Source organism: Gymnoscopelus braueri (assembly GCF_963280865.1).
Source record: "Gymnoscopelus braueri genome assembly, chromosome: 6".
Lineage (NCBI taxonomy): Eukaryota > Metazoa > Chordata > Actinopteri > Myctophiformes > Myctophidae > Gymnoscopelus > Gymnoscopelus braueri.
The window spans coordinates 55,550,260-55,565,477 of NC_137607.1; the positions used below are offsets into that span (position 1 = coordinate 55,550,260).

Consider the following 15,218-nt stretch of genomic DNA (forward strand, 5'->3'; position numbering starts at 1 on the left):
GGCAGAACGTTAGAGAGAACTCACTAACGCTCTGTACGAGAGCTAGTGGACAGTTCTCTAGTTCTCAAACTGTAGATGCTTCGCTTGCCTGTGTTATCTTCAATTTACATAATAAGTCTTAGATATTATTGTATCCTCAGTTATATAAGTTAACGCAGTGGGGTTAGACATGGAAATTAATTACTGAAGAAAATGCAGGCGCCGATGCCGTAGTTAGTACAAGACACCATTTCCCACAATCCAACACTGTGTTGTGGTTGACGTTCAACAATGGCGTCGTCCAGTGACAATGTGGAAAGTAGGACGGGGTTGTTAAAAGACTCTCTATCAAAGCTTGGATTTGAAGCGTATCCTCTTAAGGTATGGGTTGGTTGTAACACTCTGAACTACATCTGATGTTTTATCGATAGCGAGAAGATGCAGAACGCATCATGCTCTGGCCTTAGACTAGTTATAGACCATGAGACTGACATTGTTTTGATCGATTCTGACACGTGTGCTTCAGCCTTGGACCACTCCCCCATATATTAGTCCATGCAGTGGTGGAAAAAGTACTCAAATGTTGTACTTTAAGTAAAAGTATCGATATAAATACTCTGTTAGAAGTTAAAGTTGGGAATTCAGTACAGTACTTTACTTGAGTAAATGTACTTAGTTACTTTACACCACTGATATTATGGAACACAAGGGGGGTCCCAGTGCAACATCCATTGCTTTAGGGCAGGGGTTGGCAACCAATGTTTTCATTGTCTTGATAGTCAGTGAGCCATATCAACATTAAGTTTAATTATACACCACATCAAAATGTTATATTGCCAACTGATTTTGTACATAACAAGCTTTTTCCCCCCACTTCTTCTTCTTTAGAAATATTTTCTTTAGCATGAGGGTGTAATGATGATTAGACTTAGAGTTCAGAGTTTGAATGAATGTAGAATTATGTTAGCCTGGTAACCCCTCCCTCCGGAAATCTCATTTCCATTTGATATAAAAATCAAATGCAAATGAGATTTCCGGAAGGGGGGGGTTTACCAGGCTAGAATTATGTGCAGGATGTAAGTTGTATACACCTGTAGATGTGAAGGAACTTGATTTAAAAGAAAAAGAAAAAAAAAACTCACACTTATGCCAGTGTGCCAGTGATCCCTCCCCTGTAAGGTTGCCTAGTACCCCTGCTTTAGGGTAAGCTCTTGTTATTTTGACAGTTCTGGTCCAAGGCTACCCACGCCCTATGCACTAGTCTAGTGTATAAAACAAATTCATGATTGAGCCATTCCAGGAATCCTGCATCTCACTTTATTGTCTCCGCCAGGCCGAAAGGCATGGCGAGAGAGTATGTTTTCGCCCCTGTCCGTCCGTCCGTGTGTCCGTCCGTGTGTCCTGTCTGTGTGTTAGCAGCTAATCCCTGGCACCGTTGGCCCGGTCGCTCCGAAACTGTGCACACACACTCCTTGGATGCCAATTCAGAACCTCTGCCCCAATTTTTTCACATGGGCCTGTTATAGCGCCACCAGGAGGCCGATTTGTGCAAAACCCTTTTTTTACATTACTCCTACAGATTTTATCCAAACGTCATGCAAATCGGTACACAGTATCTCTATAGTCATGTGATCAACACAAATCTGTCCGATTTCCCATATTCCATCCTCATTGCCTATGGTTGGCTTCCAAAGTTTGCAGGATTGGTCCGTTTTGAACAAAAAGCCTCAAACTATGCACGCAGCTTGCGATTTCCGTGAAATTTCACACGCACATTCCCACTAGGCCGAGGAAGAAATGCCACCCTTTTCACATTGGCCTGTTATAGCGCCACCAGCAGGTCTAATTTAGCAAAACACATTTTTGGAACAAAATGCCTCAAATCATGAATGCATTGTCCGATTGCCGTGAAAGACCTAAGAATAAATGGCACCCTTTTCACATTGGCCTATTATAGCGCCACCAGGAGGCCACAATAACGTACCTGACCTGGCGGAGACCTGTGCTCCGAGGAGCACTTTTTCTAGTTTGTGTCTGTTTTCCACAGATAGGCTGGTACAACGCAGTCCTGTCACCATCCCTCCATCTTCCCTACTCAGATGACACTCTTGCTGTGGTGGTGCTCAGCACCCCTGACATGTTTGAACAAGCCTTCCTGCCCTTCATGGAAAGCATTGGTTGCCAGGGTGTGTCTGACCCCATAGACCAATGTGTCAAACACTACATCAACTCTGCTGTCTTGCAGGTAATGTGTGTGAGAACGCTCTGCCCCAAAACACGCTCGCCCCGGGATAATACGGCGACCTCGGAACGGTCGCCACCAGGTATTCCTAAACCTAACCACAGTAAAACGATGCCTAAACCTAACCTTATTCCTAAACCTAACCTCAGTAAAGCTATGCCAAAGCCTAACTTTATTCCTATACCTAACCTCAGTAATAGCCTCTACACACTGCCCGACATTTGACCCGATATGGCTCTCGGGGATATTTTTTGGTGATCGCCGAGAAAACCACGATCTCAGTCCAGATCGGGCGTTCCTCTGCGAGGTGTTGATCGTGCAGTGTGTAAGGTACTCCGAGAAGAAACACCCCGATAAATTGCGCTCGGCGAGCGCCCGATGAGAGCCGTGCTACAGCCAATCAAAGCACAGTACCAGCCAGCGAGGTAGCTGGTGGGAAAACTATTTTATTATCAGCATGATTCACTGTTGAGTCTAATACAACAGAGACGCACCGTGGCTAGTCCTCCCGCATAGAACCGCAATATTACCGTACAGACAGTCCAGTCCTGCTGTATTAGTTTAAACAGATTGATAGAGTGAGCGAGCCTGCACGACAATGGGGCTGTTTGAGGAATAGGGCTTGCAGACAGAGAGAGAGAGAGAGAGAGAGAGCTGTGTGTGTGTGTGTGTGTGTGTGTGTGTGTGTGTGTGTGTGTGTGTGTGTGTGTGTGTGTGTGTGTGTGTGTGTGTGTGTGTGTGTGTGTGTGTGTGTGTGTGTGTGTGTGTGTGTGTGTGTGTGTGTGTGAGAGAGATGCACGTATCTCTGAACAGTATTGACAGGTTTTGCGCGAGAAATAAGCAACCAGGTCTATGAAAACAAGCCCAACAAACTATAGGCTGCATGAGCACTTTAAACCTAAAATAGCCGATCTACAGTACAAGCTCACAACGGGTCGCAACTATTTTCAAAGAAAAAAAGCAACATTAAGAAATAAAGCCAAATAAGCAACTACACTTTGGAAATAAGCTAAAAAGAAACGCAACCACCAATATTTTTTTTACAAGAAACTCGCTTATAATAAGCGGACACGGCAACACTGCTTCTGATCTGAATTGGACTTTGGTTGACGTTTGTTTCAGAGAGAGAGAGAGAGAGAAATGCAGAGAAATTGAGAATTATTTAATGTCAATCATTAGAGTCCTGTCTCGGTCTCGCGCATATATCACGGGAGCCTTTCACGTTTTCGTGAGACGTTTGGAATAAAAACAAATTTATTGGGTCGGGATCACATCGTGTTGAAATATCTTGTAATCAGTGAACCCCTGTCGGCGACCAATCTATCGTGCGAGAATCACAACGATATATTTAGCCCGATTTCAAGAGAGAAACTCGTGCAATGTGAAATGCTTAACGATCTGTTCACTCGCCGACCATTTCAAATGTCGGGCAGTGTGTAGAGGCCATAAAGCTATGCCTAAACCTAACCTTATTCCTAAACCTAACCTCAGTAAAGCTATGCCAAAGCCTAACCTTATTCCTAAACTTAACCTCAGTACAACTATGGCTAGCCCTAAACTCATTCCTAAGTAACCTTAACCTCAGTAAAACAAATACAAAAACCACTGGGGGCGAGCAGTCCGCGGATAAAATGGGGACAAGTGTGTTTTGGGCCGAGCGTACCGGTTACCCGCGCGTGCATGTGCACGTACATACGTGCATTGACCTAGTGAGTAATGTGTTTAACCTTTTCCTCATTTGTAGTGTTTTCCAGATCAGAAGGTGGATGTGAGTTATGACTATGAGATGCTGCCCAGTAGAAAACCTAAGTTCTTGGCCCAGACTGCTGCCCACGTGTCCGGAGCTGCCTTCTACTACCAACAGACAGATGTGACTGACCACCCATGGGGCAAGAAGGTAAGAAGAGCTGCTCAGCAAGATGCCCCATGCAGAGTTTCTCCTGTAGTGTACTGCAGTGGTTCTCAAACTTTTTCCTGTCAAGGACCCCCAAATTGACACTTAATAGCCCGCAGACCCCCATTTGAAAAGATATGCCAGGGACCCCCCATAAGAGAAGATTTTTACGGCTCTAGCAGTGACCATTTTAATTTCAAGGACCCCCAGTTTGACATGCATTAGGCTACGGACCCCCATGTAATGGCATTTCTATCTCTGGGACCCCACTTTATATTGTAAAATCAATGTTAATTTAACTCTGACAGTGTACAAATGGAACCAAATGGACCCGTTAGTGTCCATTTGGTTCCATTTGTACACTCTCAGAGTCACAGACCCATAAGGGTCCATTTGGTTCCTAACTATCCATCATTTAGCTGGGGACCCCCTGGAACTCCCTCAAGGACCCCTGGGGGTCCCCGGAACCCACTTTGAGAACCAATGGTGTACTGTACTGTGGTTGGATGGATGGATGGATGGATCTTTTTGTATCTACTTGGAATCATACAGGTGCTACTAGTCTGCCTTTTATTTTCTGTGTATAATTTTATTTGTACTTTTATTGGCTTCTTCAGTTTCATGAAAAGTTCGAATTTAAACATTGTGTTGCATTTGAAACCAACATTTGATGTGTTATTTCTTTCTAAATATGAAAACAAAACTTCAAATTAAAACAGTAAAAATAGCAAAACACATAAAACATTACAATATGCTATGAGGTTATATGCCATTCAGACTTTGCATCAATATAAGATGTATGTCATGAAAGAATAAACAAACAAAAAGGGTGAGAAGGTGGAGAAACTTCTCTTTGTTCCAGCTATTACATACAATTCAACAGTTTTTAATCTACGTCTTTGTATTCACATTTGTATGCATCAACATTTATCAATTTTGGATTCGCATCACACCATAGACTTAGTGTTTACTATGACATTTGTGGGTTCATGTTTTTGTTTTCTATTCTCCTTGCATTTGTATGAATTCGTATCTTCACTCAATGTCTTTGTTTCCCTTCCACAGAAGATGTTTGGAGTGTGTGTGCATCCTACATTTGGGGGCTGGTTTGCCATCAGATCTCTGCTGGTGTTTGGAGGTGTGGCGTTGGGCTCTGAACTAGTACAGCCTGCTCCTCCTGACTGTGTGCCTTCCAGAGAAGCCAGGATACAGCTGCTAGAGGACTTTAATCTCCGTTGGCAGGTACAGGTAGTACTGGGTGAAAAAGGTTCGGAAGATTCCAAGGGCCCTGGGCTGACGGGCCTGCATAGCTACCATGGTTTATAGATTATATTGACAAATATTGGGTCTACGAATATGAATATGTTGTCATAAATAATGCAACAAATTATGAGACGTTGGAAAACTGTGATTGTTACTGTTCCATTGGTTACTACTACACAAGCAGTGTACAACCTCAGTTAGATTATTTGGAGAACCTGACTGTAAATGTATTGGTCAGAATCTACATGTAACTCAAACGACTGCATCATTTGTTTCTTAAGGACTGGGCCTACAGAAACATCGTTCCCCCAACCCAGACATACTCCCAGAAACAGAAGGACTACTTTGCCACTCCTCCTCCACAGCGATCTGCTCTGCTCAGTTCCTGGGGCTTCCTACAAGGGAAAGACAGTCAACTAGCACTAGACACCCTCTGTGAGCCACAGCTCTTGGTGAACGGACATGGGTGATGGAAGCTGACAGTATGGGAGACTCTACGGACACATGGGATGAAATGGATGGCCTCGTCAGCCAGCTGCTAGCAAAGCGATCAGACGAATCGGTGCATTTATAACTAGTATATTTTTTATTTCATAACGGTACAGTACATATGCAGGACAGTATAACAATACACGTTTACCATAAATGCATAATATAAGTACAGAGGGGCAGTGCAGTATGAAAATATACAGGGATAGTAACAGTAATAGCAGTGTAATACATGTGGGTATATATATAAACAACAGCAACAATGCAGAAAGAAATTGCTCTGCTGGTCAGGTTTGCAGTAAGAATTAGCACAGATGATCACGAATAAATAATGATTGCATAGCATAGAGAAAGATTATAATTATAAATAATGTATTGGATAAATGATGTGATATCTCTATCGATCAAACGACAGACAGACACTAACATGTAGGGGTCTGGGGAAAAAATCGATTCGAATACGAATCGCAATTCTCATGTTGGACGATTCAGAATCGATTCTCAAAAAAACGAAACGATTTTGAATCGAAAAAAACAAACATTTTTGAATCGAGAATCGTTTGTTAGGAAAAAAAACTGAAAAAATAGAATCGGAATCGAATCGTGAGATAGCAGAAGATTCACAGCCCTACTAACATGGCTCTATCTTTGTAAAGAAAAATAAATGATGTATAAAAATTCATCCAGATAAGGGTTTGCCTGGAGGCACAGCCAGTTAGTGCACTGACTGGATGAGTCACAAGGACCCGAGACTGAATGTGACTCCCAACAACATGCCTTGTATGTCTCCTCTCTCTGCCCTCAGTTTTGCTGTGTCTCTACACCAGGGCTACTACAACCAGGATTTCTAAATAGGAACGGCACCTCAGGACAGTCAAATCCCCAGAAAAAAATACAGAGGAGGACATGACCTTGGTGTTCTCAATGGTAGCTACGACCATGCTCTACACTCCACTGTCAAAATAAAGCAAATCCTGCCAAAAGCATAATCTTTAAAAAATGGCACTGGCCCAGCATTTATCAATAATACATGACTACTGATTCATTTAATAAGAAATATAATACATACTCCAAAGTTAACCACCCCATTCGGATACCTTCAATGCATTGAATGGGACATTATCACCTTTTATCAGACCATTAAATGGCAAAGTAGGCGACATACTGACCTACCCGTGATTTATCAGACCATTCATTGGGTGTTATCAGGACATACTGACCTACCAACGGAGATGACTTTCATTTTCGGTTTTGGTTTTGGTTTCGGACCATGACGGAGGCGCGCAGTCTCAAGCGAACTGGAACGAGTTTCCGTCCCGAACGTTGTGACGCTCGCTTGACCCTACTCAGCGCTGTTGGATTTATGTACCGATAGGCACAGAATTGTAAATCATGTTGTGGGGACTGCTCCGCCTCCGAGTAGGTCAGTAGCTCCTGATTACTCCCAATGAATGGTCTGACAAATCGCGGGTAGGTCAGTATATCGCATACTCGTCGCCTACTCGCCCATTCAATGGTCTGATAAAACGTGATAATCTCCATTCAATGCATTGATAGCATTCAAAGCTGGTGCGTTAACTTGCTAATTTCCTAGAACACAAGTCTGTTCTTTGCGTTTGTGAATAGTTTGCTACCTGGATGTCCATGCAGAATCTCCCATGGGAGTACAGGTCCTCTGGGCTGCGTATCTCTCTTATACATAACGACTGCCTGAAACCTTAATGACCACTGTCCAGGTACATATGGATGCTTAAAGTTGGAGATTGATGCACATTTGAAAAGCCAATATTGATGTAGACTCTACATAAATCATGGCTTTACATTGTAAGGCCTTCAGTGAATGTTGTGTGTTGTAGGGGCATTATGCCTTAACATTGTGGGTGTGCTTCTTATCTTATTTACTTAACCATGGAAAGTTGGTCTCTATTTTGTTGTCGGTTTGCAAGATAAAGAAATGGTAATATATTTTGGTATAGGTAAGATCTATGTATTTTGTTCTGTGTTAAGCATTGAATCAAATTCACTGTATGACACATTAATTTATTGACTTGGAGAGGCTTACTGCAGTTCATAAATATTGAAATCTCTGTTTGAATCAAATGAAAACAAACGAATGCTTATCTGTCTGATAGCATAGCTCTCCTCTTCTTGGAGAGCATGGCAGCAGTCATCTTTTCTTCGTATTCAAGCTATAGTCATTAACTTCTTGCTGAAAGCCAACCCGAGCCAAGCTGTCCCTATTGTGCACTGAGTTACAGACAGAGCCACAAACCCTAGAAGCTACTGTTCCCTTGCTGGCTCTTCTCTGTGGTAATTGAAAAGTGAAAAAAAACTCCCTGCTGTTATACATTAATAGAGGCCCAAGTGTATAGATAGGTTACCCATTAATATCTGCATACAAACCCAACTCGGAAAAAGTTGGGACAGGATGAAAGATAAAGGAAGCAGTGATTTCTAAATTTACTAATTGACTCATTTGACGTAATTGACTTTTATTTCATTACAGACAGTATGAACACAAGATATTTCATGTTTCATGTTTTTCTCATCAACTTCATTTCATTTGTAAATATGCAACCCATTAAAAAAGAAAAATACTTCTGGGGACATCTAAATTCATTGTAGGGCCTAAAACTGAATTGAAACAATAAAGAAATAACTGAATTGCAGAACCAATGCAAAGACTTTAGGTTGATCCTTCATACTAGGCCGGGGATATTTGTTTCCATAGCACTAGGTGTAGGTTTGTTAGCGGCCGTTCCCACCGCCATCCTAGCCACTACATTGAATTTAGATTTCCCTAGACTCGCGGAAACTAGGAATTTAGCTAATAATGAGGTAAAATAAAAGTGATTGGAAACAGGTATACAGAAGAAGGGGGGGTGGTTGAAGGGGCCAAACATGAACCAGGAGTTTCTCTTTGGCCAGGAGGGTGTTGATCAATGAGGGGTCGGTTGGATTAGGATGATGGAGGGATAAGGTGTAGCTGAATTCAGGTGTGGGAACTGGGAAGACGTGTGATGGTGGGTGGGAATTTTATATGGGCCTTGTACAGCGGGGTGTGAAGGGGCTCCACAGATGATTCATGCAAGGGAATATGTGACGGTACAACTCATGGTCGAGTACCCCCCCAGTAGGTGACCTGGTTGTACTTCTGAAGGTGGCCAGCTGCTTGGGTCATGAAGCGGGCATGGTAATTATAAAAGCATGTACCACTGAACCAGATGGCAGTGTCTGGGAGTAGAGGGCGGCCTTTACTCATGAACTTGAATTGTCAACTTAATTTGCGAGAAGAATGGGACAAAATGACCCTCAAATGCTTCACCACTTGGTGTCTTCAGTCCCTAAACGTCTAGAAAGGAATGGCAGCATGACAAAGCGTCTCAACGTCTCGTGAAATATGTTGAAGAATTTAAACTGAAGTGTTTGTTTTGAAAAAGAAAAGCAACTAAATTCCTGAGGTGAAAAATCTAATAATTGGAATTTTAATTTAACAGATTGTCCCAATATTTTCAGATAGGCCTATATATGTAACTCCAGTAAACAACATACCTCAAGCTAGACACATATCTGTCTGCCTCTATGTAGCTACTGTATGTCTCCCCCCTCACCAGTAGCCTTTAGTTCCATTGTTCTCCATCTGTCTGCTGCTTACCCGACACCCACAGTGATGCATTATACATGTGACACTGCCTCTGCCTCCCAGCACGGTGACAAGAGAGAGACCAGGCCTCAACGGTGACTAAGGTCTTTTTACACTGGGTCAGCGACCCACAGTTCAGCCTGCTGACCCATCATATATGACCTTCTTCTGGCCATACTGTAACAGATACTGTTACTGTATAGCTACTCAAGTTGGGTGGGGAACCCCCTATTAAACGCAATCAATTATTTACAAACAAAATGGACATTGACCTACAGGGTATTCATACATAAATGATAAAATGTGTCCAGTTACCATATTCAGAGCTGGGTTCAGTAATGGAGAGAGACTTGCCCTTTGCATTTTGCTGCTATCCCAGAGGTCGGGGGCTGATGGCTGGGGGATCACTGCCTCACACCAGTAGTTCTGCAGTAAACTTCATTAGCGTTCACATACATTGCATTACCTCTAGATGTCACTGTTCTCTTGATGTTAGTGACTTAGCCGGTGCACTCCTGTCCTTCAAAGATCTGCAGATGTTCAACACTCATTGAAAAGTCAACTATTATGCAGCCAGCCAGGCAGGCGGTCTACCTTCTCCTTATCAGTTTTATGTGGTATAGTCAATCTAGTCATTCTAGTTCATACTATAGTACGTAAGACATAGGCCTATACTAGAAAGTGCATATACCATTTATATACTCACTGGCACCGCTAAGTGCTGCAGCAGTTTAATTATCTGTTTGAGCTCCCATTACCCTGTATTAAAAATACAAGGTACAGGGTACTAAAAATGTATTCTTCTATCAACATTCCCTCATTTATCAATGAGGGATACCCCAGCATTCCCACTCCCAGAGCCTCATTCATAAGGTTCTAACTGCAGGATTATCCCCACCCCTTCACGTTATACTTTTCATCTCTCTCTCTCTCTTTCTCTCTCCCCCCTCCCTCCCTCCCTCTTCCTCCCTCTCTCCCTCTCTACTTGGCTTGCCCCATTCCTAACTCTCACTCTCTCACTAGCACACACACCCACTGCACCCCTCTCCTCTCCTCACTCTCCTCCTATACCCTCCTCTGCTCCGTCTCTGTGTACTGATTCAGCAGTTCGAAGCATTGTGCCGCAGGTCTGCAGAGAGGCAGACCACAGAGTTAATTATACTCCTACAGATACTCTCTATCTCTATCCCCCCTCTCTGTTGCTCTATCTACCCCCCCCCCCCCTCTCTCTCTCTCTCTCTTTCTCTCTCTCTCTCAATGGCTGGATTCACATTAACTGCACATAACTCAACTCTCAATGCAGTCCCGCCCTCAGCCTATCTACACAGTGAAATACGGAGTGTTCATTTAACTCTGAAAGCATACCGAACAAATGTAGCCAAGTGGACCCATATAGGGGTACCATTTGGTTACAAATGGATAAAGTATCACAGTGCAGCTCCAACATTCATGCTTGCATGTCCCACACATGAATATTACTGCTTTAGTACCCTCGTTATTTCATTTAATTATGAGTCAAAAGATAATCACTGACTTGGCTGGCATAGTACAGTTCATTCCATAAAATGGTCTTTTGGGGTAACATTTTATTTCTGAGGCAAGTGTATACAACAATGAAGAAAATCAAAAGAAATATATATATATATATACACACTGTATAGACAGTACACACACACACACACACACACACACACACACACACACACACACACACACACACACACACACACACACACACACACACACACACACACACACACACACACACACACGCACGTCTTGTCAGGTAATGAGGATAACAGTGCTGAATCCCTCTGGAAAGTTACATATATTTTTGTATCTTTTACCCCATTTTGTCCCAATTTAGTTATTCTGCCAATTCCCACTGGTCCCTTGTTGCTGCTGAGCTGTACTTGTTAGTTCGTTAGGGAGGGTGTAGAGTGTAGACGAACAATTGTCTCCTCTGATATATAGTATGAGTCACTGCTTCTTTGCAGTGAGGAGTTTCACCAGGAGGACACAACATACTGTATGTGGAGGAACACACTATTCAGCTCCCTACTAGCCTCGGAAATCCGTGCCTTTTTTTTTGTTTCAGCTCCCTACTGAACAGACGCAAGACCAACTTGTGGTAGTTGCTATAGTGCAGTGACGACCGCCCTCCCCACTGAGGTGATATACAACAGTACACAATAAAACCCTGAGTTTTAATTTAAAGGGATATTTTCACTTTCAAACATCCCTTTAACTCTGAGGGTGTTACCCTCACTGTCAGGGACCGAGTTGGTCGGAAGCAGAGACACCGGGAAACTTTGTTGGTTTAAAAATATTGTTCTCTTTTTTAATTTCTTTTTCTTTTTCTTTGTTGCAAATAAATGACTTAATAGATAACAAAAATAAATGTGCTCAAAATAAACGAAATCAAACAAAATAACTACACAGCAATTGGACTGATCAAAACAACTGAACTGAAAACTGAACCAACCTAAATGACACATGGGGTGGACACATATAGGGATGGGTCAGACCACTGTGAACACAAAGGGGGAAAAGACAAAGACTACCACTTAAACACTCTAATAACCCTTGCCCCTCCCCATGGTGCAGAGAGACTGTGGTGCAGTCCAATTGTCCACATTAGCTTCAGATATGGAGCAGCTGATCGCCATTCCTTTGGCCAGCCCATCATGTCCATTTCTGTCAGCAGCCTCCCACACAACCGGTAACTCAAAGAAAACTCTGTCAACTCAAATGCAAATGAACTCACAGAAAAACAACTAAACAATACATTATGTTACAGTATTTCAACTGGTTAATAATGTACAACTGAAAATAAACACACTAAATATATAAACCAAAAGGAAGAGTTACCATAAATTATAGTCTCAATGTGTGGCTGCTGAGTCAGCCATCACACTCACCATACATTATCCGCATTTTACTCTGTGAAGTGATATCCCCTGCCAGCCCTTCCACAGATCTCACTTGATATAGGTGGAATCTTTGTTGCCATGCATGTACAAAGATCTCGGTGACTGACAGCTCCCTCCCTCTCTAAGAAGACGCCTCATCCTCATATGGCGGCGGGTACAGCAGACCTTATGAACCCCGGCTACACAGATCTGACAGAGGGGTAAACGTCTCGAGTGGCCTGTCAGGAGTGATGAGAAGGATGGGGGGCTTCGGCTAAGGAGATCATCATTATTTGCCTCCCTTCTCTCCTCTCCTTCTGTCAAGCTTTCTGTCTTCTCTCTGCCCTCTCCTCCTCCATTTCCCCCCATCTCCTCTCTTTCAGTAGGATTGGAATCAAGCAAATGATCTCCAGGCTGCAGTTTGCGGTCTGCTAGGCAGAGTATTATAGCTCTCTGGTTCTTGTGTGTTTTGCAGGATTGCTGAGGAAAGGAAATCCTTGGCGTGAACCTGCAGGCCTGCTGCATGATGGGGGATATAGACATGAATGTACCCTGTGGTCTTCACTGCTCTGTGGTGTAAAGTAACTAAGTATGTACTCAAGTACTGTACTTGAGTAAAATGTTGTGATACTTTTACTTAACTGGAGTATTTCCAATTATCAGTACTTTTACTTATACTCCACTTCGGGGTGTGCCGATACACTAATTTCACCAAACGATACGATACGATATTTGGCTCACAACTTCGATACGATTTCGATACGATACATATAAAAAATATATGGGGGAGAAAAAATAAATAACAAATAATTCAGTTTTTGTATTATTCAGACGCAAACTTGTAGCTTTTCAGCTACAATAGACGTTTTGAATCCAAATAGGGCAATAGTGTGACACCTGACCCGAAAAAAACAACATGTTGTCACCCTTTTCACCTCGGGGCTGTTTGCATGCCTGATTATTATTATTGTAAAAAAAAAACGATACATATCGTCACGAAAACGTATCGCGATATATCGCGGGACGATATATCGGCACACCCCTAACTCCACTACATCTCAGAGGCAAATATTGTACTTTTACTCCACTACAATGATTTGAAAACATTAGTTACTACAGTAGTTACTTTGCAGATATAAATTATTACATTATAAAACATACATTAACCACTTTAGCCCTATTTTATACCTAGGCTATTTGAAAGTAGCCGATCTACAAGCTCACAACGCGTCGCATCGCGACGCTTTGTGAGCTTGTACTGTAGATCTGCTATTTAAAAAAAAAAAAAAACTTTTACTTTTGGTACTTTAAGTATATTTTGATTCCAATATTTTTGTACTTTTACACAAGTAACATTTTGAATACAGGCCTTTTACTTGTAACAGAGTACTTCTACATTGCAGTATTGATACTTTTACTTAAGTAAAACATTTGAGTACTTTTTCCACCACTGGAACTTATAGCTTTATGCATCATGTTAGGATTCAAATTGTCCGCAGTCTTATTTTCTGTTCACGCAGTATGCCAGCAGCAGTTGGCATGTTGATGTCAACCTCTAATGAACACACACATGTAGGCACAGTGGCACACACATGCTTACTAGCGCAGGCACACACACACACACACACTGCTGCCATATATACTGTAAGTTTCCGTAAATACTGCATTGAGCAGCAAAATGACAAATGGAGCTAGAGCGAGGCATATAAATCCAATAAATCCTGGCACAGGGCCACAGCTCGTAAATGAAAATTTGTTTGGAAAAAAAGTCTGTAAAGGAAAGCGGTGTGAACGTCTGCTGAGTACTGCTGGGTGAAACCATCCAAAGAAGGACAGATGAGGTAAACTGTGGTACAATAAAGCCATCAGTGTGGACATCTGCGTGTGCATACGTAGTGCTGCAGTGGTTCCTCTGGACCAGTGTTGATTTTGACAGCCAATTTAGAGTTTTAGTCATGGTCTTTTGAATAAAATTTCATTTAGTTTTAGTCATATTTTAGTCATCTGAAATGTTTTACTTTTTGACTAGTTCTAGTCGACTAAATGTCATAAGGTTATAGTCGACTAAATCTACAGTTGATTTAGTCGACTAAAATGTATTTTGGCGGTGCCTTGATGGCGTCGTAATGGCTGATTTTACACTCCGTTGCATGCTGAAAATAGCACGTTGTGAGCTTGTAGATCTGCTATTTTCAGAGCGCAACACCCGAGCGCAACCAAACATAAAACGAGTTGTCTTTTAGTTCTGCTGGATCTCTTCTCCACTAGTCCCTAACATTTTAGTCTAGTTTTTATTTGTTGACGAAATTGTCAATATATTTAGTCTTAGTTTTAGTCATCATAGCTTAGTTTTGATTTAGTTTTTATATATAAAGGTAGTCGACGAACATTTTTCGTCATAGTTTTAGTCGACGAAATCAACACTGCCTCTGGACTGTTCTGTGGGGGAGAGACAGATATACAGTACACACACACTCACAGGGAAACATAGAGAAATAGGGGAAACCTCTTAGAGATAGAGAGAGAGAGAGTGAATGAATGAGATAAATGCACGGTATATGCATAGGCCTACATACAGTACAGAGAGAAGAAATGGAAAGAGGAACACAAAGAAGTAAACAGAGAGGGAAAAGAGAAAGAAAGAGACAGAAACAGACACAGAGAGAGAGACAGAGAGATGAGTAGTATATTCCATGAGTTGTGGATCAGTGAAGCAGTGTTAACCGCCCACAGACATCAGTTAACTGGAGAAGAGGGGAAAGGCCAACGGCTCACCAGCAACAGGGAAGGGTTTTA

General features: G+C 42.2%; 1 protein-coding gene across 2 annotated transcripts; it reads left to right on the forward strand.

The window, feature by feature from the left end:
• Positions 1-263: 263 nt before the first annotated feature.
• On the forward strand, positions 264-8,392 carry mmachc (metabolism of cobalamin associated C). 2 transcript variants are annotated; one of them, XM_080430861.1, is made up of 5 exons: positions 264-360; positions 2,027-2,224; positions 3,966-4,118; positions 5,181-5,363; positions 5,660-8,392. In XM_080430861.1, the coding sequence occupies exons 1-5, from the start codon at positions 271-273 to the stop codon at positions 5,846-5,848; spliced, it is 813 nt and encodes a 270-aa protein (XP_080286987.1). In that variant the 5' UTR covers positions 264-270; the 3' UTR covers positions 5,849-8,392. The 2 variants fall into 2 exon arrangements, with proteins under 2 accessions (XP_080286987.1, XP_080286988.1); XM_080430862.1 differs by having other exon boundaries at positions 5,181-5,357.
• The last annotated feature ends 6,826 nt before the right edge of the window (positions 8,393-15,218 follow it).

Bases quoted from the DNA above. Each gene is read 5' to 3' on its own strand.
- mmachc (XM_080430861.1), top strand. From the start codon at position 271: ATGGCGTCGTCCAGTGACAATGTGGAAAGTAGGACGGGGTTGTTAAAA. The intron at 2,225-3,965 runs GTAATGTGTGTG...CCTCATTTGTAG, and splicing joins TCAACTCTGCTGTCTTGCAG to TGTTTTCCAGATCAGAAGGT. The intron at 5,364-5,659 runs GTAGTACTGGGT...TTGTTTCTTAAG, and splicing joins ATCTCCGTTGGCAGGTACAG to GACTGGGCCTACAGAAACAT.